The sequence below is a fragment of the Bos indicus genome, chromosome 9 (genome assembly GCF_029378745.1).
Source record: "Bos indicus isolate NIAB-ARS_2022 breed Sahiwal x Tharparkar chromosome 9, NIAB-ARS_B.indTharparkar_mat_pri_1.0, whole genome shotgun sequence".
Taxonomy (NCBI): Eukaryota; Metazoa; Chordata; class Mammalia; order Artiodactyla; family Bovidae; genus Bos; species Bos indicus.
The window spans coordinates 57,046,878-57,073,046 of NC_091768.1; the positions used below are offsets into that span (position 1 = coordinate 57,046,878).

Below are 26,169 nucleotides of genomic sequence, written 5' to 3' on the forward strand. Positions count from 1 at the left end.
TTCAGTAATTTTTCTTTATAGATATGATTTATTAATTTCCACTAAATTTGAAGGTCACTGAAACTTAAAGAGATATTCATTTAATAAATATGGAGGGCAAATTGAATCTCTTTAATATATTCAATGTATGGTACCATCAATTAATTTAAAAATGTTGAAATAATGAAAATTGAATTTGCTAAATTTTAATTGAAGATAAATATGTAAAATGTCTGGGGATAGGAAATGCTTCCAGGTTACCTGATTTTACAACATGTAGTCTAAGTGAGTAAGGGAAACTCACTGGAAGGTGATAGGTGTCTTGGGTGCCTGTCTGTTCATTGCTGAGCTGTGTTACCCTGACTATCCTAACTTTTCCCAGTAGAGGAGAAAGAGTCATCACCTGTTTGTAGTTAATGGCTTTCTCCTTATTTCTGATAGAATAGGTTTCTCCTATCCATAGGATTTCATTATTTTTAGTAACAGGGAAGTTTGCTTAGTGGAAAACAGACTGCCTTAGAACTTAAATTGGTTGAAATTATATCTTGAAGTTTTCTGAAAATTGGTAGGGGGAATACATTTCTATCATTTTAAGATAAAAATTTTTGCATCACTGTTATTTCTAGTCAGGTCATAAAATGATTTTAATATTTTTCACTAAGAACCATATTCACACATAAAGACTTAATTTACAGCTGTATTAGATTAAGAAAACAGAACTTTGAAGTGTGTTAATGCAAATCAACAAGCAAGTTAATTATTACTGAAATCAAAGTTCCCCTGAATTAACCATGCTGAGATTTTGTCTAAATAAATTATGTTTGTGTTTAGTTTTGGGCTCTAGATTTTGGACTGATGCCAACTACAGGTCCAAGTTTGCTGTATCATTTGGATTTTATTATTTTATTTTAAAATGTAGTATTGTAAAATAGGTTTACTGATATACACTAAATAGAATTATAGACTTATACCATAAAGGGCATGTTCTTCCCTTTTTTTTTTTCCTGTTTACTTAGAGACTTACAGCTTATAGTTAGTGATAGTTGTCAGGAAACATGGCTACAGATATAAAAAGAATGTTAGAAATTTCTTATTAGAAATAGAAACCTGGGTTTCTATTGAGTTTATGATAGCACATTTGGAAATCAGATTTCATATTTTATTGTTTGCTAAAAATTACTAAAATTCAGAAAGGGTCTGCTTGTTCTCATGTTTCTATTTTTACTTTTGTATTCTCAGCCTGTGGCCGTGGGTTCTACAAATCTTCCTCTCAAGATCTTCAGTGCTCTCGTTGTCCAACTCACAGTTTTTCTGATAAAGAAGGCTCCTCAAGGTGTGACTGTGAGGATGGGTACTACAGGGCTCCATCTGACCCACCGTATGTGGCATGCACAAGTAAGTTCATAATTGTAAAATAAAGACTTTCAGATCCCTTCCATTTGTTTGTAGAATTGTGACATCATTGAGATAAGCCTGAAATTTCTGAATACATTCTTAATTATTATTAAATACTTAAAAACTTTCCATAAACCAATAAGGCTAAACAATAATATAAAATAGATATGCCTTACATCATGAACAGTGTAGTTTTCATGTCTCCCAGATCTTGCATTTTAAACATATTTTACACATGTATCCAATAGGAATAACAAATAAAATGTAAAAGTTATTTGTGTCTTGCATGGCTTTAAATGTAATTAAAAAGTAATAGTTTCTGAATTAAAATTCCACCACTAAATAGAGCAAATCTCACATCTTGATGCTTCAATGAATGAATGTTTGAGAGACTCAAATCCAAAGCCAATTCCAGACATTACTATAAATCATTCTTGAGCACATTAAGAATGAATAGATGTATTCTCTCTTATATGGTTAAAAGGAAAACTAATTTTAAACAACTGCACAACTGTTTTTTTAGGTGCATTAACTATTCTTTTTTAATTGCTCGGAAGAAAAATAGCTAAAGACCGTGGCAAAACTACAAAGACAGTCGTTATCCTGTTTTCATTTTGACATATTAAATGGAAAATAAATAAAGCCTCTTGCCAAGTGAATTCAGGAAGGCTTTTATAAGGTTTCTCTAGGAAAGGTAATGAAATGTTTATGTGAAAGAAAGCATTTCAACCAGTTTTCTGTGTGGTAATTGGGCCACTAGCTTAATGCCCCTCGTGGATCCTTTCATTTGTTTGTTTGTTTGTTTTTGGCTATTTTTATTTATTCATTTACTTATTTTTGGTTTCCTAAGGGCCTCCATCTGCACCACAGAACCTCATTTTCAATATCAACCAAACCACAGTGAGCTTGGAATGGAGTCCCCCTGCAGACAATGGGGGAAGAAATGATGTGACCTATAGAATACTGTGTAAGCGATGCAGCTGGGAGCAGGGCGAATGCGTTCCCTGTGGGAGTAACATTGGCTACATGCCCCAGCAGACTGGATTAGAGGATAACTATGTCACTGTCATGGACCTGCTGGCCCACGCTAATTATACTTTTGAAGTTGAAGCTGTAAATGGAGTTTCTGACTTAAGTCGATCCCAGAGGCTCTTTGCGGCTGTCAGTGTCACCACAGGTCAAGCAGGTATGTTTTCCTGTTTGTCTTCACTGAGTGAAAAGTAAGTGAAATCTCGCGCTTGAATATTTCCTTAACTCAGCCGTACAGAACTTGATTACTCCAGCTTGTTGAGTATTCACACTGTTAGCTTTTCTTTGTTATTTCTTCTGTTGTCTGTTAAATCATTACTAGACTCATTAACATCTCCTGCAGAGATCTGGCAGGAGAAATAAAAGGGGATAAATTGTAAACCAGTTAAAGTTGCTCTAAGAGAAGCAATTCTGTTAAGCTTAAGGGGAGGACAGGGAAAATGGACAAAATAAGATGTGGGATATTTCTTGCATCTTTTATCTTTTGGTGTGCTATGTGTTAAGTGCTCGTGATCAAAATTTACATAACTAGGAATAATGAAGGAGTTGGCTTCAACGTCTCAAGTAGTGACAACCACATAAAATATGGTATTTGTAATAGATGGCAAATCTGCCTTAAAAATTGCTTGAAGGAATTTACATTCCTCCCTAGATTTGTGATCATGTCATGTTAATGTCTATAATATTGGAAAAAGTATTTACAAGATCTACTGAAGATTTAAAAATAAATGAATGAAGAAATATAATAAATATGATGGTTGTGAACTGGTAGCTTAGCCTAAAAGCAGTTTTGGCTTGTCTTCTTACTGGCATTTAAGATGCCCTACTTGTTCATTCTTTGCTGTGTTTAAGTTGGTTTTAGAAAATATAAATTGGGAAGGTAGCTTCAGAAATTGGGGATTTTCTAAACCTTCAGAAAAATCTTATGACTGAGGGAAGTTCCAGAAATTGAGGGCTTTTTCAAACTTTTGAAAATTCTTGCTGCTGAAAGATGATGCTATGCAGTCAATGTAGCCAAGTGCTATGTCATTGTCATTAATAAAATTAGACCTGTACCGGAGTACTGAGTTGTGTAAGCATCATAATAAGGTTATAACAAGGTATTCTTACTCTTTGGCTAGCTGTCAACAGACATTATTATTACAGATTCCTGGACATAAACTAATCTATTCTTCATATCTATACCAATTTTAATAAAATGTTATCTATTTAAATCATATCTGTACAATGAAACCTATACATAAGTCTTATGCTTACCATTTTGAACAGATTAATGAGTTCCTATTTTAAAGGCTTCGTTTTGATGTTTGTTTAAAAGGCTATTGCAAATCAGATTTCTTAATGTAAAAGCTGACATCTGGAGGTAAAACAGCATAGAAACTTTTAAATCTTCAAAAATTGGACAAAAGAAGTAACTGATTTAACTAATACTTGTATTGACTCATTTTATTTAGCCTCACTTCATTTACCATTCTTTTAAAATGCTGTTGTCGCTAGATATTTTTACTTGTGTTGCTTTATATTGAAATTTGTCATCATAATATTACAGTAAGTGATTCTGAAACATTTTGGGTTCTTGTTTGTGACCCTAAAGCTATCTTTGGAATCATTAAAAAAACTCTTAGGTCTGCTGAGCTAGAAAAACTGCTCTATTCCTGCTGATAACAAGTATAAGAAGGGATGTTTTTATTTATTTTTGAATTCAACCTAAAGATAGTGAACTGATACCACAAGTTGAGTTTGTCAGAGAGACCACTTTGGGAATCTGTTTTCTTGCTCTTTAAATGACTATTATTTAATTTTTCAAGCTAACAATTCACAGCCTAAATAGGTCGTAGATTTTCCATAAATTCCTGAATCAACTACCTTATAGTAGTTAAGTAAAATGGCTTTATCCCGTGTTTACCCTGGTTAAGAGTAAACTGGGTTTGTTTGCTTTGGGGAGTAATTTAAATGTATAAAAATTAGATTGCTGTGGTTATACAGCTCTGTAAATATACTTAAAAATGTTGAATTTTGTACTTAAAATGCATAAATTTTATGGAATGAAAATTATATCTCAAAAAAGCTATTAACATTTTAAAAAGAATAAATACAATACAGTTTAAAAAAAAACTAGGTTTGTACTTTTATGTTAAAATATTATTTCACAATTGCCTAGTCCCAACTACATACATCTCAAATGCTAAAAACCCACGAATATATACTTTTAGCTTTTTCTGCTTTCAAAAAGAAGTACATTAATAAGGCAGCAAGCTGTGGTAATTTTTAAAGTTATTATATATATTTTAGCATAAAATATAAAATATATTAGTGATTATTGTTCAGTTAAATTGATACCCACTCCCTCCTCCCCACATCATCAATATTTTTCCTTTTTCTAAGAGGAGAATGATTTGAAACTTTGCCCATATTTATGATCATCCATGGAAACCTACAATGATCCTTAAAATTCTCATTCTACATTAACCAAACTGCATTACCTCCCACCTAGTTTATGCTGCAGTCACTTCAATAATGAATTTAAGGGTCTCTGGTCAGTTATTACACTCATCAGCAACCCACTGGGACAAAAAGAATCTGCATGTGTTTGGGCAAGATGAGAGAGTAAGAATGGAAAATCATCAGGCAGTGTTTGAAAGACTGTGTGTATACTTTGTAGTTCTTTTTCTATTAAATTTGAAGTCTGAAGCTCAGGACCCTCCATAGCAGCATTTGTGGAAATGGAAGTGCACTGAAGACCCTTTGTCCTTTCCTCAGGATAGTAGTAGGGTTATAGGTCTTTAAGGACCTGTATACTAGCCCCTGTTGCCACTTACGAGGTAAATACTTTTGGGTGGACCACAGAGGTTCTACATGAGTAAAATGGAGATAAAATGGTGTGTGTGTTCCTGTATTATCCTGTTAATGAGATGCTGGAGAAAATTTTAAACTCTTTATTGTCATAAAAGTGTTATTTCAGTGAGGAGCATAATGATTGATGATTAATCCTCTTTTATGCAACACTTTGTGGACCTGCCAAGGCAAAGCAGACTATAATCGTTATCTACTGTCATGTGTCTGAGGTGGGGCATATAATCGAGGCCCAGAATTGGCAACTGTGTGTTATAGCATGGCAGGAGGGAGAAATAAATTTTTTTCAGTCACAGATTATCTTAAGACAGATTCTTATTTAAAAAAATAATTAACTTTAAGATGAGACATGTATCAGATCAGATTAGTCGCTCAGTCGTGTCCGACTCTTTGCGACCCCATGAATTGCAGCACGGCAGGCCTCCCTGTCCATCACCACCTCCTGGAGTTCACTCAGACTCATGTCCATCGAGTCAGTGATGCCATCCAGCCATCTCATCCTCTGTCATCCCCTTCTCTTGCCCCCAATCCCTCCCAGCATCAGGGTCTTTTCCAATGAGTCAACTCTTCGCATGAGGTGGCCAAAGTACTGGAGTTTCAGCTTTAGCATCATTCCTTTGAAAGGAATCCCAGGGCTGATCTCCTTTAGAATGGACTGGTTGGATCTCCTTGTAGTCCAAAGGACTCTCAAGAGTCTTCTCCAACACCACAGTTCAAAAGCATCAATTCTTCGGCGCTCAGCCTTCTTCACAGTCCAACTCTCACATCCATACATGACCACAGGAAAAACCATAGCCTTAACTAGATGAACCTTTTTTGGCAAAGTAATGTCTCTGCTTTTGAATATGCTATCTAGGTTGGTCATAACTTTTCTTCCAAGGAGTAAGCGTCTTTTAATTTCATGGCTGCAGTCACCATCTGCAGTGATTTTGGCGCCCTGAAAAATAAAGTCTGACACTGTTTCCACTGTTTCCCCATCTATTTCCCTTGAAGTGATGGGACCGGATGCCATGATCTTTGTTTTCTGAATGTTGAGCTTTAAGCCAACTTTTTCACTCTCCACTTTCACTTTCATCAAGAGGCTTTTGAGTTCCTCTTCACTTTCTGCCATAAGGGTGGTGCCAGCTGCATATCTGAGGTTATTGATATTTCTCCCAGCAATCTTGATTCCAGCTTGTGTTTCTTCCAGTCCAGCTTTTCTCATGATGTACTCTGCATATAAGTTAAATAAACAGGGTGACAGTATACAGCCTTGACGAACTCCTTTTCCAGTCTGTTGGAACCAGTCTGTTGTTCCATGTCCAGTTCTAACTGTTGCTTCCTGACCTGCATACAGATTTCTCAAGAGGCAGATCAGGTGGTCTGGTATTCCCATCTCTTTCAGAATTTTCCACAGTTTATTGTGATCCACACAGTCAAAGGCTTTGGCATAGTCAATAAAGCAGAAATAGATGTTTTTCTGGAACTCTCTTGCTTTTTCCATGATCCAGTGGATGTTGGCAATTTGATATCTGGTTCCTCTGCCTTTTCTAAAACCAGCTTGAACATCAGGAAGTTCAGAGAAACATAATATATGATTTTATATTTAGAGAGTTTTTGTGTTTGCTTATCAGGAACATATGACCTACACAAGCTGGCTAAAATGTATTCTTTTTTGTTGTTGTTTTGTTCAGAGGATATTGATATATTAGGGTGAAGTCACACAGATCAAACTTGTACATTGGAGATGTGTATGTGTGTGTGTGTAAGGGGGAAAGCACATGCATTTGATTTATGATGTTATGATTCTCATTCTTCCTTACAGTGGAAGACTCTCTGGAACAGATATGGCCTTGATAATTGCATAAGTGTTCTGAAGAGGTAACTATTTAATTGCTACTTTTCAGAACATTAATTCAGACAACTGTTCTGAGTAGTATTGTCAATATAAGTCAATTTATGTCTAGCACTGTGTGGGATCCTGAGAACAGGAGAGCAAAGAATGGTCCTGTCCTTATGAGGAGCCATTACTGTAGCCAATGTATATTAACTTATACAACTAACGAGAGGGTACCTGAATATAATGTGATACATGCTGTAGAACAAGATTAGGAACAAAATCTAGAACCTCAAAGAAGGAATCATTTTCTTCTGTGGAAAGAAAGGGAGTCATCGCAGAAAAGATGCCAATCAATCTAGAACTTTAGAATGAATATGATTTTGCCAGAAAGAGGATGAGTAATTCATTTTCTGAGCTGTCAGGAGGACTTGCCCCATGAAAACAATAATCACTACTACCTTCCTCACACAGATCAACTGCATTAACACACCAAAATGGGCTGCAGAAAAGTTAGTAAAAACAGCTCACCCTAAAATTACTGTCTCTGTCTGTAATACCTTGATTCACTGTGGGATCCCTTAGACAATCAGATAATTTTTAGCTTTGTTAGAAAACATAAAATTATAATATGTGGTTTCCTGCCAAGAGATGTAAGAGACTTAGCAATTATTCTTCAGGTCAATAATTATGTTATGTTTGGGTCTTTACCATCTAGCACAGTTCTTTCTGTATTACTCATGTTGTGCAGTTAATTCCAATGAGGAAGCTAGTCACATGCAAGAAAAGTTAAGTGATTTTATGAGTGAAAACATTCAGACATGAATGGAAAAGGCATAGGATTTGATATTTGATGACATGATTACTTCACATTAGATAAGATATTTTACCTCTTTAACTTGAATTTTCTCCTAAATAGATGGGATCATGCTACTTAACTCCTCATATTATTAGAAAAATTAGCTTTTAACTTAATACCTGTAACATTTATTAGAGTAAAATGAATGTGTTATTGCACTACAACAATTATAATAATTGGGAAGAACTTACTCATTGGAAAAGACCCTGATGCTGGGAAAGATTGAAGGAAGGAGGAGAAGGGGATGACAGAGGATGAGATGATTGGATGGCATCACTAACTCAATGGACATGAGTTTGAGCAAGCTCTGGGAGTTGGCGATGAACAGGGAAGCCTGGCGTGCTGCAGTCCATGGGATTGCAAAGAATCAGACATGAGCAACTGAACTGAACTGAATGATAAGAATTACTAGTGAGTAAACACAATATATTTTTTGGTACTTTTTAAATGTAAAAGGTACACAAAAAGAGTATCAAGTTGCATCACTTAATGTCTTTGGACTCGTGTAGTCCTCCATAGTAAAGGAGAGAGGTCTGAGACAGAATACCTCAAAGAGCTCATCTTGTGTCCATAATTAAATGGACAATCATAATAGAGTACAAACTATACATTGCACAGTGCAAGGTTGACTGCTGATTATTGATAGCTGAGTAATATGTGTACAGATACTATCATTTTTAATGAGATCTATGACTTACAATGCTTAATTAAGGATGAAAGCTATAACCTCTTAAAAGAGGATTAATTTCCCAAATTGGGCTCTCTAGGAAGCAGACAGTGTGACAGAGATTCTTGCAGGAATTGTGTTAGGGTTTGTAATTGGAATCAGCAGTATCTGAAGAGAAAGAAGGGAGTGGAACTGAGCAGAAGAGAAGCTGAGCCATGATACAGTCTCATTTGAATCCTCTGTCAACTCCATGGGAATTCTCCACCTGTAAGGGATCATCAGATTATACCAATTTGAAAAGAGAGTAGCAAGCTTTTATACCTCTTTGTCACACAGGCATTGACTGCAGGCTCCTCTAGGAAGGTGTCATTTTTGAGACAAGGAAATTCTAAAAGGGGACAGGGAACTGAGGTCTGTTTTCGAGCAGCTGTCTCAGCAGCTAGCAAATTCTTTTTTCATTCCTTCACCAAAGGGAATGGGGCCATCTCTCATAACATACATTACATATAACTAAATCATGTCAAAGAATACAAGGGGCAAAGTTTAGAGTGCGTTTAGAGAATAAGTGGTATAAACTGGATGAATAGAGCTTTTTGGGAAGAACTAATGGGAAAGTTTATTTTTAAGAAAGAAGACCTTTCTAATTGGAGGAGGGAATAGTGGGAACAGGATGTTTTGAATAGGCAAGTTACATAACTAACCCTGGTTTATATTTTGTGTATCTTCACAGAACATTTGATGTATTCCATATAGCAGTTTTTATGGTTTTTAAATACCCTGCTTAGCCTTAATTCCTTTGCTGCTGCTGTTGCTGCTAAGTCGCTTCAGTCGTGTCCGACTCTGTGTGACCCCACAGACAGCAGCCCACCAGGCTCCCCCATCCCTGGGATTCTCCAGGCACTGAAGTGGGTTGCCATTTCCTTCTCCAATGCATGAAAGTGAAAAGTGAAAGTGAAGTCACTCAGTCATGTCCGACTCTTCGCGACCCCATGGACTGCAGCCTACCAGGCTCCTCCGTCCATGGGTTTTCCAGGCAAGAGTACTGGAGTGGGTGCCATTGCATTCCTTTGGAAAGCAGATATGTAGAAAACATTTTCAGAAAGTATGAGAAAGTATTGGCAAAGCTGACATGTCAAGGTAGAGACCCGTAATTTCTCTACAAAGCTATCTCAGAGAATCTCTATCAAAAAAATAACTATTTTCTTTTTCTCATCTTCAGTTTTGTTGTATATGAATGAATGATTTTTATGGCACTTATATACATACTGTATCATTAAAATTTGAAGTAAATTTGTAAAGTTAGTAAGACAGGTATCAATACCAATTACAGGTAAAATGTTGCAACTTAGACATAGTAATGTCACATGGCAATTATAAAGTGGTGACCCAGAGTATTGTAATCAAGTATACTGCTTACCTCAAAATTATTATATTATGTAATCTTGTCATGGGCTACTACCTTAAAGAATTTAGCTCTACAATCCTTTACATGGGAATTTGGAGAGTGATTCAATGGTTTGGTGATAGAGTACTCCTCAATGAAAGGGTGACTCCTATGAAGTTTTGTTTCCTGAAAATATTAATAACACATATAGTCTCTGAGAAGGAAGTATTGGTAACTGTATTATTTGCCTCCTATCTATGATTTTATGCGCTTCCCATCTGGCTCAGTGGTAAAGAATCCGCCTGCTAAGAAATAGAGGTGGATTGATCCCTAGATCTCCCCTGGGGAGATCCCTCAGAGAAGGAGGTGACAACCCACTCCAGTATTCTTGCCTGGGAAATTCCATGGACGGAGGAGCCTAGTGGGTTAAAGTCCATGGGGTCACAGAGTCAGAAATGAATTAGTGATTGAATAGCAACAGCTATGATTTTATTACCCCCCTTTAAGAAACTTCAGAGACATCCCTTCATATCTTGACTAATTTCCCTTGTGTTTTCAAATGCCCAGATCTATTTCTCTGTTAAAATTAAGCTTTGCTTCAGTATTCCCTTTACTTAGATTTTTGAACTTTACATAATGTTCCAAATGAAATATAACCATAGAGTTATATTATATAACATTACAGGTGAGTAAAATTCTACAAAAAAAAAAGAGAACCAAAAATCATTTTCTGTATTTGTCAGAAATATCTTCACTCCCATTCATTAATGTAACTCAACTGTGATGATTTTTCTCATATTGATAAATTAATTCAGATCATCTCTTTTCAATGATTTTAAAAAGTAGGCCATCAAGTTATATATCCTTTAAGTAAAAGCAACTAATTCCATATAAGTTTATGTATGTTGAGATTTCTTAGAAATCTATAAGCTTAACTTATATTTTAAGGGAACATAATGTTAAGAAAATATAGTTTCTTGTTTGAGAGATTTACTGAATATTATTAAATGCCGCAATTGCCATAAGGTGAAACAGGATATAAATGAAAAAAAAAAAAAAAAAAACAGTGACAACAAAAATTTTTTTAGAAATAGTGTTAATGTTGTTAAAATATACATTACTTATGCAGTCTGCAGCAGAAGAATATACACGCTTATAAAATATACATGCTTATGCAGTCTGCAGCAGAAGAATCAACTGAGTGAGATTCCTTTAACAGTAACCCATTCAAAATGTGCATTTCTGTTTCTAGTTATTTTATAAACCTGATGTATCTGAATGGCATAGCAGGATTCAGTCATGCTAATTTTTACTGGAGGGCATGACATTTCAGAAATTTATATGCTTTGCTTAACAAGTAGGAGATTTAGACTATGTTAGAGAAATTTAATGCTTTATTTTGAGTATTTTTGTGACATCTTTGATTTAAAAGTATACATTTAGATCCATTTACAGTTTTTCATCAATATATATCAGTAATTAAGACATCTGTATAAAAGAAGATTTTTTGAATACTATTTTAGTAAAATTTTCATTATAAGAAATACGGCCATGTGGTATTAATACTGACAACTATAGTTTGAGCAAGCTCCGGGAGTTGGTGATGGACAGGGAAGCTTGGCCGGCTGCAGTCCATGGGGTCGCAAAGAGTCGGACACGACTGAGTGATTGAACTGAACACTACTGAGTACTTAGTGTGTGCTAATCACTTTAAACGTAAAGACCCATATGCCTACATAGCATCTTCACATCCCAAATTCACAACAAAAATTTGGGAAACAGTTATGTCTTTTTGTGATATGATCTTACAGTAAGTATCTCATGCATTTTCTCATAATATCTGTGAAATATTTGTCTTTCCTGTTAGAATTCATAGTGTAAAGAAACAGTGCCATCTTTGGTATTATTCTCTAGCCTCTACTATGTATAGGGCCCAAAGTACATGCTTAGTAAACTTGTTGAATTAAATCCGTAAATTAGTTATCTATTTTCATGTAAAGAGACTTTCTAAGATTATCAAGATTAATATATAAAGGGTTAGCTTAGTTCAAATTTAATAAATTTTTATTTAAATTATGCAGTGACTAAGATAATGATTTGAAGTATAAAATTTTCGTGATTTGGTCTTGAAGCTATAAATATATTTAAAATCTTAAAATGAGTTTTCATCCATATGTTAGTATTTAGTAGAGATTGAGAACAAAAGCTTGAAGGAACCTTATTATGAAATATTAAGATACAAGTCCCATTTAACTTTGAAATCTTGTATACTTACTTCTCCATGGGCTTCCCATGGAGCTCTAGTGGTAAAGAACCTGCCTGCCAATGCAGGAGACATAAGAGATGTGAATTCGATCCCTGGGTCAGGAATATTCACTAGAGGAGGGCATGGCAACCCACTACAATATTCTTGGCTAGAGAATCCCATGGACACAAGAGCCTGGAAGTCTACAGTCTACAGGGTTGCAAAGAGTCAGACATGACTGAAGTGATTTAGCACACATACATACTGCTCCATATTTTGAAAACTTACTGAAAATGGAGTTGATTTCTTTTTAAATGATATCAAATGTAGTAAAAGCATGAACAGAGACCAACATTGGAGATTTTTCATCAGTGCTTAAGACTACTATTTTAAGCACATGTTATCAACTTTTTATAACTTATTTTTAATATTTTTTCATTTGTGTAGTTTTATAACTGTTTAAGACTGTAGCACATAGCAGGTCTATGATATTTCTTAATTAAAATATGTGTAAGGAAATGTCTATAAGCACCTGTGTTCACACCCCATACCTTCATCGTAGTCCCACCTTCTAGTCTCAGTATCTTTGTAAATTGTCAAATCCACCTTTTTCTGATTTTATAAATATTTGTAATGAACTATTTACACTTATATTGTTAGGACTGTAAGTTGATCTATGTACTATTGAATGAAAGAACTCTGTTAACATTTGAAAGAAACCTAGTATGTTTTAAGAGTCATGTTTTTATTTCAATACATCTTGATCTTTTCTTAAATTCTTTAATCTCAAAATTGTTGTTTTGTGATAATAATGTTTATGTATCTGAGGAAAGAACTTTATATGTGCAATAACTCAGATATAATACTGCTGTGGACTGAGTTATGTCTTTCCCCAAATTTTTATGTTGAAGCATTATCCTCAACATGACCACAGTATATTTGAAGGCAGGGACTGAAAGGAGGTAATTAAGGTTAAATGAGGTCAAAAGGTTGGGGCCCTAATCCCATAAGATTAGTGTCCTTACCATAAACAGCACAAGAGAACTGGCTCTCTCTCCATACACTTGCAATGAGGAAAGGTCAATGAGTACATCACCACAACATCTGGCTTGATCTACAAGCCAGAAAGAGAAGCCTCATGCAAACCTGAACCCTACTGGACCTTAATCTGGGACTTCCAGCTTCCAGAACTTTGGGAAAATTAATTTGCTTTTTTAAGATAGCAAATTGATGGTAGACTGAGTAGACTAATACAAATACCCATTCCTGAGATAATATAGTTCCAGCCTATCATTTGAAGAAAATTACTGGACTGCAAGGAGATCCAAGCAGTCCATCCTAAAGGAGAGCAGTCCTGAGTGTTCATTGGAAGGACTGATGTTGAAGCTGAAACTCCAATACTTTGGCCACCTGATGCAAAGAGCTGACTCATTTGAAAAGCCCTGGTGCTAGGAAAGATTGAAGGCAGAAGGAGAAGGGGACGACAGAGGATGAGATGATTGGATGGCATCTCTGACTCAATGGATATGAGTTTGGGTAAACTCTGGGAGTTGGTGATGGACAGGGAGGCCTGGTGTGCTGCAGTCCATGGGGTTGCAAAGAGTCGGACACAACTGAGTAACTGAACTGAACTGAATTTATTTTCCATATGAATGACAACAGTTAAGGTGTGAACACAATTTTGTGGCTAGGTCAAGGAGTGGGAGTTGTAGACATTTTATGCATTTCTGTGATTTCTCCTCATCAAAAAGTACTAAATTAATTTAGTGTGATGCATTAAAGTAAGTACTGGAAGGACCAATAGTAATATTTTCCTTTTAACATTCAAGATAGTTTTTTTTTAACAGAGCAAATTCATTATCTCATAAATTATAGAAAGTGCTACATTGATGGTAGCAGAACTTTCAATATGAAATAACTTATGAATTTTGTCCCTGATTTTCAAGCTTGAGCAAGTTTGTCATATTCTTGGCAATTTTAAACTAGCAATTTCTACATGATTAAGAAGTGAGTGCTATTTCAGGATTCTCTAGTGGAAAAAAAAAATTATAACTCTATGTTTTGGATATTTAAATTTGTAACTTGTTAAATTTGAGCTTCCTCTAAACAGACTCTGCAAAAAATATGACTGCCCGTTAGGATCATTATCCTGGAATACTCCATAATGATGGAATTATGTAAAGTAATTCTTATTGTATGCATTGTCTTTAATAGAAAATCCTTCATTTTGCTACTGTCAGTTTGTAGATTAGTGATTATAGAAAATTGAAAATATATCCACTAGAATATTATTTATAAAGAAACAGCTACTTTTCTTTAAAAGTCAAAAGTGTTCAAGTGAGATATAAAAAATCTATTTTAACTGAAATATGACTAACCAAACCACCTACTCTTTACTTTTAGGGAGAAAAAGATGATAAAACAAGTTACAGCAGGGAGTAATGTAAAATGTGCAAATTTTTTTCAGGTTACAATCCTGAGTCAATATATATTGAATTCAGTCTCTTTTTTTGGAGGTATTATATAATCATAAATAATAAATAGAAAAATATATGTAACGTAATAAGATTGTTCTGCTGAGAATATAAACTAACATATTGGTAAAAGATTTTCAATATAAATTGAACCAAGAAGTGATTTTTGGTTGATCCTTAGTTGACCAAAACCAGTTACCTAATTTACTTGGTATTGTTCCACAGTACAAAAAGGCTTTGATCTGTGAGTTGTTTGCTTAGTTGTTATAGGGCAAACTATCATAACCATTATCCCAAAGGAATAGCATAATGAAGACAGACACAGCTTCAGAAAAACTTCATTTAAGAGCAGGAAATCAATAGGCTGCATTTCAGAGAATGAAAAGCCAATGGATGGTAATTTCATACATTATTCATATATAGACAAGTACATATAATGTTAATTGGTAATGGTGATGATGATGACGATGTTGATGATGAACATCTGAAGAAACTAATATAATGTTATATGTCAATTATACCTCAATTAAAAAAGCAAAAACTTCTACCTATAAACTTGAAGTACATATTTAGGTTTTCTCCCCAGTTTCATTTCCTGCACTGCTACACCCCACCACACACATCATTTTAAGCCCTGGATGAGCTGAGGGACATGAGACAGGTAAGAGATAGTTTTTATTTTTTATTTAATTATTTGTTTAAAAAATTATTGGTGTATACTTGCTTTACATACTGTGTCAGTTTTTGCTGTACAGCAAAGTGAATCTGCCATATGTATACATATATCCCCTTGTTTTTTCATTTCCTTCCCATATAATCACCACAGAACACAGAGTAGAATTCTCTCTGCTATAGAGTAGGTTCTCATTAGTTATCTATTTTATACATAGTAGCATAGATGTATCCCAATCTCCCAATTCATCCCATCCCCGCCTTTTTCCATTTGTTATCAATATGTTTGTTCTCTAGTTCTGTTGTCTGTGTCTCTGTTTCTGCTTTGCAAATAGCATTTGGTTGTTCTGTTTTCAGTATCGGTTTTAAGAGAGTAAATGTTGATTATTTTATTCTTTGCTTCATTGGTGATGATGAATTGAAGCAGATTTGATTCAAACAAGCTACCTGGTGGAATGATGCAGAACCATCCACAAAAACATCTGTACTAATCAAGCAATGTGGTAAATTAGAGCTATATAGAAAAGACATTGATCCAAGAGGATCATTAACCAACTGACCTAAGTTATAAGGTAAAGGAGAGAACACTATGGAGATCTTGCTTTTCAGATCTGTCAATTAGTACTATGAAAGCCTGGTTGCTGCTTGTTTCAATTCAAACTGTTTTATGACTTTGGTTTCCTTTATGCTGTTGTAAAGGGCCTCCTCCTAGGTGGCACTAGTGGAGAAGGCAATGGCACCCCACTCCAGTACTCTTGCCTGGAAAATCCCATGAGCGGAGGAGCCTGGTGAGCTGCAGTCCATGGGGTCGCTAAGGGTCGGACACGAATGAGCGACTTCACTTTCACTTTTCACTTTCATGCATTGGAGAAGGAAATGGCAACCCACTCCAGTATTCTTGCCTGGAGAATCCCAGGGACAGGGGAGCCTGATGGGCTGCCGTCTATGGGGTCGCACAGAGTCGGATACAGCTGAAGCGACGCAGCAGCAGCAGCAGGCTCTAGTGGTAATGAACCTGCCTGCCAATGCAGGAGAAGAGACCCAGGGTCAATCCCTGGGTCAGAAATATCCCCTGGAGGAGGACATGGGAACCTTCTCCTATTTTCTTGCCTGGAGATTCCCATGGGCAGAGGAGCCTGGCAGGCTACAGTCCACAGGGTCTCAAAGAGTCAGACATGACTCAAACAACTTAGCAAATGCTCTTGTAAGCAAGAAATAATTAAGAGGTAAAAACCCAGAAAAAATTATCCAAATTTCTTGCACTCCATTTACAAAGGAGTCAGTCACAAAGGGAGAGGTAATGCAACTTAACAAAAATTAATCAGGGAGAAGGCAGGATGGATGATATACCTTCTGAGACAAAGTACTGTATAGAGATGTGCATGCAGTCCTGTGGTTGCTTGCCTTTTAATGACACAAGGACCAGAGGAGATCTGTGAAAAACAATTAGCTTAGCTTTAACACAGGCAGTTCTTAATTATCCATAGCATGTTGATATCAGATAATTAGTGTCCTGAATTTTAATAATATTTGATCGTTAACTTCAGCATATAGAAAGATGAAGTGTATACCTGTGGCAGATTCATGTTGATGTATGGCAAAACCAATACAATATTGTAAAGTAATTAACCTCCAATTAAAATAAATAAATTTATATTAAAAATAATAAAAAATTAAAAAAAAAAGATGTAGAACATTGTCTGAGTATAGCATTCATAATGGTGAATATGCATGATGACAAATGCAAAGATGCTGATTAAGCCATATCCCTATTGCATAGTTTATTCAAATGCTGCTAATACTCTTAAACACAACACCCTTAGCTCCTGTTACATCAGGCTATGTCACATGTGATCTACTGTATTTATAGCCATGTATATGAAGTTATAACTATATGTATGTTTTAATTTAATACATTTTGTGAGCACATATACATTCCTAAGCAAATGGATGTTCAAATGTCGGTGAAAAATGTTATAGATTTGGGAGTCGTAAACCTATAGTTGATGAGTTAATGAATGGCCTTTGGTGGGAAAGTGGGGGTAGAGCTAGAATTTAAAAGTTTGGGAGAGAACTGGTTCAATATCAAAAACACATGATGAAAATCAAAAAAGAGTACCTAGGCCAGTTGAATAGGAGGCTGTCACAGTAACCAAAGAAGGAAAATTTCCTGAGTCAGTTGATCATAGAATTAAATGTCACAGGAGGTCAACAGAATGGAGGCAAGAATAAAGTCCAAGGATTTAACAATTTCAAGCCGTGAGACACAATTCTGATAGACAACTTGGGGTAGAGAATGTCATAATCGTATTTGTCATGGTTCAGAACAAAGCCTTACACTATGACATATGTGATGTAAGTGCTCAGCGCTGGCTGAATTGAAATGTAATAGATTACTTTTTATGCTGATTTCATACAACATTTATCAGACTGGTAAAAACTCTAAAATAGATTATGACTCTGAATTTTGTTGGAGAAAAGGACTGCCTTTGTTCTCTTCTAATACATTATAATAACCTTGTTTTGTCCTTGTTTTGTCACTTCATCCTATTTTCACACATCCCTGACATCACTAAGAACCCAAATATAGCCTCACATAAATTTCATCTTTGAGAACCTGATAATCTCAAAAACAGAGGTCATAAAAGAAAAGGTGTTAATTCTGTTAAGATAAACTATGCATTTATGGGTCTCTCATATATTTGTTCTCCTGGGTTCCCTTACCCTACTGCTCTCCACCTGGGTGCCCTTTCCCAATAAAATCTCTTGCTTTGTCAGCACATGTGTCTCCTTGGACAATTCATTTCTGAGTGTTAGACAATAGCCCAGTTTCGGGCCCTGGAAGGGGTCCGCCTTCCTGCAACAAATGGCGACTCTGGCGGGGACTCTTCTTCGCTGAGACTAACATCCTGACCACTCGGGGTACTGAGGGGCCAGATTGCCTGCTAGTGGACCAGACCCAGCGGCCACAACTGGGACCCTTTTGTCCCTGGTCTCCTCCTGACATGGACAACTGGCCAGAGTGCCCCGGCCAGTAAGGAACAAGAGACTTTACTGGCCTGTCTCCCTTTCCCTCTCTCTTTCCTCTCCTTAACGCTTCCTATCCTTCCCCGTTTTTCTAGTCCCCCGGTCCTGGACGCAGGAATCTGGTCGAAGGGCCTCAGCCTGAGCTGAGGATTGGAGACTGATCACCTCCTCTTGGCAGAGAACTCGAATTCTGGTTCTGGTCTGGTCTGATTTCTGGTAGGGCCGAGTTCCAGTCCTCCCTTCTCTGGAGGCCCAGGGTAAAGTCCCATAACCCCTGGGTATCTGCAGGTGGCAGGAGACGTCTGTAAGGCCACCCCTTTCGCCCCCCTCTACCGCCTCCTCCCCCTTCTTCTTTCAACCTGGCTTCCTTTCCTCCCTTGAAATCTTTGATTTTAGTACTTAGATCTGAAGTTCTGTGTCTCTATAGGAGGTTTTCTGAGAGACTATATTCTTGTATTTAAGGGCTTCCCTGGTGGCGCAGAGGTTAAAGCATCTGCCTGCAATGTGGGAGACCTTCGTTCAATCCCTGGGTCGGGAAGATCCCCTGGAGAAGGAAATGGCAACCCACTCCAGTATTCTTGCCTGGAGAATCCCATGGACAGAGGAGCTTGGTGGGCTATAGTCCACAGGTCGCAGAGTCGGACACGACTGAGCGACTTCACTATATATTTGTTGGGCTTTCCTAACAGCTCAGATAGTAAAAAAAAAAAAAAAAAAAATTAGCCTGCAATGCAGGAGACCCTGGTTCAATACCTGGGTCAGAAGATCATCTGGAGAAGGGAATGGCAACCCACTTCAGTGTTCTTGCTTAAAAAATTCCATGGACAGACTATGGGGTTGCAAAGAGTCAGACTGACTAAGCAACTGACAATTTCACTTTCTCATGTATTTATTATCATTCTTAATAGAGAATAATTCTTAATTATAAATCTAATATATTTTTTTATTTGGGGGCTTCCTTGGTGGCTCAGATGATAAAGAATCTGCCTGCAATGCAGGAGACCCAGGTTCGGTCCCTGGGTGTAGAAGATCCCCTGGAGAAGGGAATGACTACCTATTCCAGTATTGGTGCCTGGAGAATTACATGGACAGAAGAGCCTGGCAGGCTACAGTCCAGGGGGTCGCAAAGAGTTGGACACAACTGAGCAACTAACAATTTCACTTTCTATGTTTCCTTTGCATAAAGTATATATAACTGTGTATGTATAGCTATATTTTATGTTTTGGTTTTTGTAGTTCTTTTTCTCCCTAGTTTCTTCGCTTTCCTCAGAGATTTAAAATCATGTTCCATATCATGTGCTCATCTATAGTTTAGTTCAGTCGCCCAGTTGTGTCCGACTGTTTGAGACCCTTTGGAATACAACATGCCAGTCTTCCCTGTCCATCTTCACCTCCCAGTGCTTGCTCAAACTCATGTCCATCGAGTTGGTGATGCCACCCAGCCACCTCATCTTCTATTGTCCTCTTCTCTTCCTGCCTTCAATCTTTCCTAGCATCAGAGTCTTTTTCAGTGAATTAGTTCTTCACATCAGGTGGGCAAAGTATTGGAGCTTCAGCTTCAGCATCAGTCCTTCCAATGCATATTCAGGGCTGATTTCCTTTAGGATTGACTGCTTTAATCTCTTTGCAGTCCAAGGGACTCTCAAGAATCTTCTCCAACACCACAGTTCAAAAGCATCATTCTTCAATGCTAAGGTTTCTTTATAGTCCAACTCTCACGTCCATACTAGATGTGACTAGATGGACTTTTGTTGGCAAAGTAATGTCTATGCTTTTTAATATGTGGTCTAGGTTGGTCATAACTTTTCTTCCAAGGAGCAAATGTCTTTTAATTTCATGGCTGCAGTCAGCATCTGCAGTCATTTTGGAACCCACAATAATAAAGTCTCTCACTATTTCCATTGTTTTCCCATCTATTTGTTGTGAAGTGAAGGGACCAGATGTCATGATCTTAGTTTTCTGAATGTTGAGTTTTAAGCCAACTTTTTCACTCTCCTTTTTCACTTTCATTAAGAAGCTCTTTCGTTCTTACTATCTGTCATAAGGGTGGTGTCATCTGCGTATCTGAGGTTATTGATATTTCTCCTGGCAATCTTGATTCCAGCTTATGCTTCATCCAGCCAGGCATTTCACATGATGTACTCTGAATATAAGTTAAATAAGCAGAATGACAATATACAGCCTTGATGTAACTCCTTTCTCGATTTTGAACTGGTCTGTTGTTCCAGGTCTGGTTCTAACTGTTGCTTCTTGACCTGCATACAGATTTCTCTGTATATAGGAGGCAGGTTAGTAGTTTGGTATTCTCATCTCTTAAAGAATTTTCCACAGTGTGTTGTGATCCACACAGTCAAAGGATTTGGCGTAGTCAATAAAGCAGTAGATGTTTTTCTGGAATTCTATTGCTTTTTTGATAATCCAGTGGATGTTGGCAATTTGATCTCTGGTTCCTCTGCCTTTTCTAAATCCAGCTTGAACATCTGGAAGTCATGGGTCACATACTGTTGAAGCTTGGCTTGGAGAATTTTGAGCATTACTTTGCTAGTGTGTGAGATGAGTGCAATTCTATGGTAGTTTGAGCATTGTTTGGCACTCCCTTTCTTTGGGATTGGAATGAAAACTGACCTTTTCCAGTCTTGTGGCCATGGCTGTGTTTTCCAAATTTACTGACATATTTAGTGCAGCACTTTCACAGCATCATCTTTTAGGATTTGAAATAGCTCAACTGGAATTACATCACCTCCACTAGCTTTGTTCGTAATGATACTTCTTATGGCCCACTTGACTTCACATTCCAGGATGTTTGGGTCTAGTTGAGTGACCATACCATAGTAATTATCTGGGTCATAAAAATCTTTTCTGTATAGTTCTTCTGTGTATTCTTGTCACCTCTTCTTAATATCTTCTGCTTCTATTAGGTCCGTATCATTTCTGTCCTTTAGTGTGCCCATCTTCGCATGAAATGTTCCCTTGGTATCTCTGATTTTCTTGAAGAGATCTCTAGTCTTTCCCATTCAGTTGTTTTCCTCTATTTCTTTGCACTGATCACTGAGGAAGGCTTTCTTATCTCTCCTTGCTATTCTTTGGAACTCTGCATTCAGATGAGTATATCTTTCCTTTTCTCCTTCGCCATCAGCTTCTCTTCTTTTCTCAGCTATTTGTAAGACCTCATCAGACAACCATTTTGCCTTTTTGCATTTCTTTTTCTTGGGGCTGGTCTTGATCCCTGCCTCCTATACAACATCACGAACTTCTCTTCCTAGTTCTTCAGGCACTCTATCAGATCTAATTCCTTGAATCTATTTGTCACTTCCACTGTATATTCATAAAGGATTTGATTTAGGTCATACCTGAATAGTCTAGTGGTTTTCCCTACTTTCTTCAATTTAACTCTGAATTTCGCAATAAGGAGTTCATGATCTGAGCCACAATCAGCTCCCAGTCTTGTTTTTGCTGACAGTATAGAGCTTTTCCATCTTTGGCTGCAAAGAATATAATCAGTGTGATTTCAGTATTGAACATCTGGGGATGTTCATGTGTCGAGTCTTCTCTTGTGTTGTTGGAAGCGGGTGTTTGCCATGACCAATGCATTCTCTTAGCAAAACTCTGTTAGCCTTTGCCCGACTTCATTTTGTACTCAAGACCAAATTTGCCTGTTACTCCAGGTACCTCTTGACTTCCTTCTTTTGCATTCCAGTCCCCTATAATGAAAAGGACATCTTTTTTTGGTGTTAGTTCTAGAAGGTCTTGTGGGTCTTCATAGAACGATTCAACTTCAATTTCTTCAGCATTACTGATTGGGGCATAGACTTGGATTAGTGTGATATTGAATGGTTTGCCTTCCAAACCATATTGAATGGTTTGGAAATGAACAGAGATCCTTCTGTCATTTTTGAAATTGCTCCCAAGTACTGCATTTCAGACTCTTTTGTTGACTATGAGTGCTATTCCATTTCTTCTAAAGGATTGTTGCCCACAGTAGTAGATATAATAGTTACTTAAATTAAATTCTCCCATTCCCATCCATTTTAGTTCACTGATTCTTAAAATGATGATTTTCACTCTTGCCATCTCCTTTTTGACCTCTTCCAATGTACCCTGATTCATGGACCTAACATTCCAGCTTCCATGCAATATTTTTTTAATAGCATTGGAATTGACTTCCATCACCTGTCACATATACAACTGGGTGTTGTTTTTACTTTGGCTGTGTGTATTCATTCTTTCTGGTGTTAATTCTCCACTCTTCTCCAGTAGCATATTGGGCACCTACCGACCTGAGGAGTTCATCTTTCAGTGTCTTATCTTTTTGCCTTTCATGCTGTTCATGGGGTTCTCAAGGCAAGAATACTGAAGTGGTTTGCCATTCCTTTTTCCAGTGGACCATGTTTTGTCTGAAGTCTCCACCATGACCTGTCTATCTTGGGTGGCCCTATAGGTCATAGTTCATAGTTTCATTGAGTTAGAGAAGGCTGTGGTCCATGTGATCAGTCTGATTCATTTTCTGTGATTGTGGTTTTCATTCTGCCCTTTGAAGGATAAAGATAAGAGGCTTATGGAAGCTTCCTGATGGGAGAGACTGACAGGGTGAAACTGGGACTTGTTCTGATGGGTGGGGCCATTGCTCAGTAAATCTTTAATCCAGTTTTCTGTTGATGGGTGGGACTGTGTTCTCTCCCTGTTGTTTGACCTGAGACCAAACTATGGTGGAGGCAGTGAAGGTGATGTGGACTCACTGCTGCCTTCAGGGCCCCTCCCCTGCCTACCCAGGCCTCCGCCAGAGTCCTGGACACTCACAGGCAAGTCTGGCTTAGTCTCTTGTGGGGTCACTGCTCCTTTCCCCTGGGTCCTGGTGTGCACAAAGTTTTTTTTGTGCCCTCCAAGGGTCTGTTTCTCCAGTCCCGTGTAAGTTCTGGTGGCTCCATAGTGGGGTTAATGGTGACCTCTTCCAAAAAGGCTTATGCCCCACCCAAGTCTGCTGCAGTGGCTGGCCACAGGGGTGGGGCTCTGGGTGCAGCAGACCTGAGTGTGGCTCATCTATAAAAATGTGAGAAAACCACCTAAAAATTTTGGAAACTTTATTTTTCTATTTTTCTGTAAGATAATACGAATCTCTCACCTTTTATTTTGAGTCACATTTCCTTTATCTTTAAAAATTACATAGGCAACAAACAGAAATCCATGATGCTCTTTCACCAAACTTTGGGTATTATAATTTGTAAGTATCTTCTTCTGCATCTGCTGCATTAAATACTGGTGTTAGGTTTGAAAAGATAGCAACTGACCTCTTTTACACTGTCTTGTGACTACTTTGATGTTTCATTATTTTCTTCTATCCGGGGATGAAATGGATGAATGGATCTTAATTATAGTGTCCTGGTGACTCTTTTTTCAGATCATTTTTCTGGACAAGCATCAGCTAATCTGACAAATCATGAACAGTTTACTTTATAGTGTGGTTGGGATTAAGTTACTAACTGGAACCTGCAGGGAACATAAAAGAACAGTGTCTCCTGATAAAACGCTTTGGATGTTTGCCATGCCTGTTTTCAATTTTAATCAGTAACCTTTAGGAATGGAGAACTATAAACAGATAATTCTCCAACAGATGTATTTTTATACATTCACTTATAGCACTTCAAACAAAAACAGGCCCTGTGTATCAGATTTACATATCTAAAATCTTATTGTGTCTTTGCCTATGAATTTTCTTCCTTCCAATTTTTCACCATGTAGAAAGAGCTACTATGTAATATTTGTTTTTATTTAAAGCAACTTTAGATATAGTACTTTCTTAGAATTAGGTTAAAGTATTTATGAGGAGTCTTTTAATTTCCTGAAGGTAATAGTACAAAATCATTAAAAAAAAAAAATCTTTTTTTTTTTTAATTTTAACTGTCTTTTAATTTGACAGATATTTTTATGTGATAATGGAATGGATGGATTTTTGAGGAGAATTTGAATTCAAATTCTGTCTTTTTTCAAGTTCAAATAAAATAGAAAGTGAAAATTTGGGGGAAGCTACACAATTATTTCAGGATTTATAATAGTAAATCAATATTTACATTGTTATTTAAAGATTTCATACACCAAAGTCTTTCAACATTTATGCTGTTCTTTTTTCTGAGAGCAATTGATTGTTTTTGTAAATTGCATGTGCATTCTACTAGATAACATGGTTTCTTGTTCAGCTTTATGTTTGTTGTTGTAGACAAGAAAACTATCATGCAGTTTCTTTATACAGGTCAATAAATGCAAAATGTGTTCATTAGTTAAACAAATGAGTAACATGTAAAACCATATTTTTCAGTAACTATCATTTAATTGACATTTTGCTTCACCTATCTTCTTTTAGGTATGTAATAAACATACCTAAAAGAAGTCAAAGTAGAAATTAGATTTAATAATCCCTCTATGTAACTGAAATTACCCTGATTGTTGTTATAAAACAGTCTTTTTTTTTTTTTTATTGTTCTTAGACTGTTAATAAATGTATCGACAGTAAAGCATTAACAACACATCCAGAAAGACTTTATTTAATAATGATGATGTAAAATACATCTTATGCCATTCTATTTATCTAATTTATAACTCTGTTTGATTACCCCAGCATGCCTTTCATCTGTAGGAATTGCACCCTGGGGACTAGTCAGCTTATTCATTCATCGCTTGTTCTTTTATGGTTGCATCCCCATTATAGTAGGAACATAGAATAATACTCTCTTCTGAAAGCTGCCAGCCAACCAGCTCCAATCTAGCTGACCTTTTGTTTGTAACTATAATCCTAATGGTTTTTCTATTGGCTTCTGTTTCTAATAGGTTGCACTACAATCTCCCTTTTTGTCTTATGGTATCATGATGAGGATAGGCCAGCAAGAATGAATTCCACACCTGTGATTACAGTTTTATAAAGAGGAAAGACTTGCTTCAAGTTAACCTGTAGGCTTTTTTAAAATGCCTTTTGATTTATCTGTCACCTGATCCATCAGCAATGAATAATTTTCATGGAAGGTGCACTTTAATTACATTCCCATTTGACTTGCATTATCAAGCCCTATCTAGGTAATTAATCTCACCAAGTATCCAATTTCGGCCTTTATTGCTGGCAGGCAGGCCTCTTGAATTATGTGTGCTTGAATGGGTCTTGGGTCTTTTTAACCAGGCAGACCCTGAAAGAGATCTGGAGCCTTCCAAATCCTGGAACCGTGTCTCAGAAAGGTGTTTTTTTTTTTTTTTTTTTTCCCTTAGATATTGTGATTAAATTATATTTGACATCAAAAGTACACTTCCATATTTAATGAGGCCTATAGATTACTATAATCATGAAAGCCTTCACTTTTAGGTGTAGCCAATCTGCATGTCATTTTGTATGTGGTGGAGCTGTACTAAACTGTTAACTATAGCTAACATCTGTATCAATCTGCTGATATAAATTTGCCACAGTTACCACCTAAACTTAAGGTGTTCTTTTAGTTCTGAATTTACGGTTTATATGAATTTAGGTGAATATTTAGTTAAAAGATGATTAAATCAAAATTAGAATCACAATTACCCTGCTTTATTTTAGTCATATACTTTTCAACAGTTTTCTTTATTTTGAATTAAAAAATAACTCATCTTTTATGTTTTCCCTATCTTTTGATTTTGATGAGCTTCATTCCTTAATTACTTATATCAGTTAATGCCAGAGTTCAATGATTTTACCAAGTTAGCTATATACATATGTGTAATAATTCTGAAATATATTATTTGCCTTTCAGTTATAGTCT

General features: G+C 36.6%; 1 protein-coding gene across 5 annotated transcripts in view; it reads left to right on the forward strand.

Annotated features, from left to right (window-relative positions):
* EPHA7 (EPH receptor A7) overlaps positions 1–26,169 on the forward strand; it is a 210,512-nt gene that overhangs the window by 69,006 nt on the left and 115,337 nt on the right. For all 5 annotated transcript variants that reach the window (XM_070796062.1, XM_070796063.1, XM_070796064.1 and 2 more), the window contains exons 4-5: positions 1,219–1,374; positions 2,225–2,560. In XM_070796062.1, coding sequence (XP_070652163.1) covers positions 1,219–1,374; positions 2,225–2,560 — 492 coding nt within the window. The remainder of the gene's footprint in view (positions 1–1,218; positions 1,375–2,224; positions 2,561–26,169) is intronic.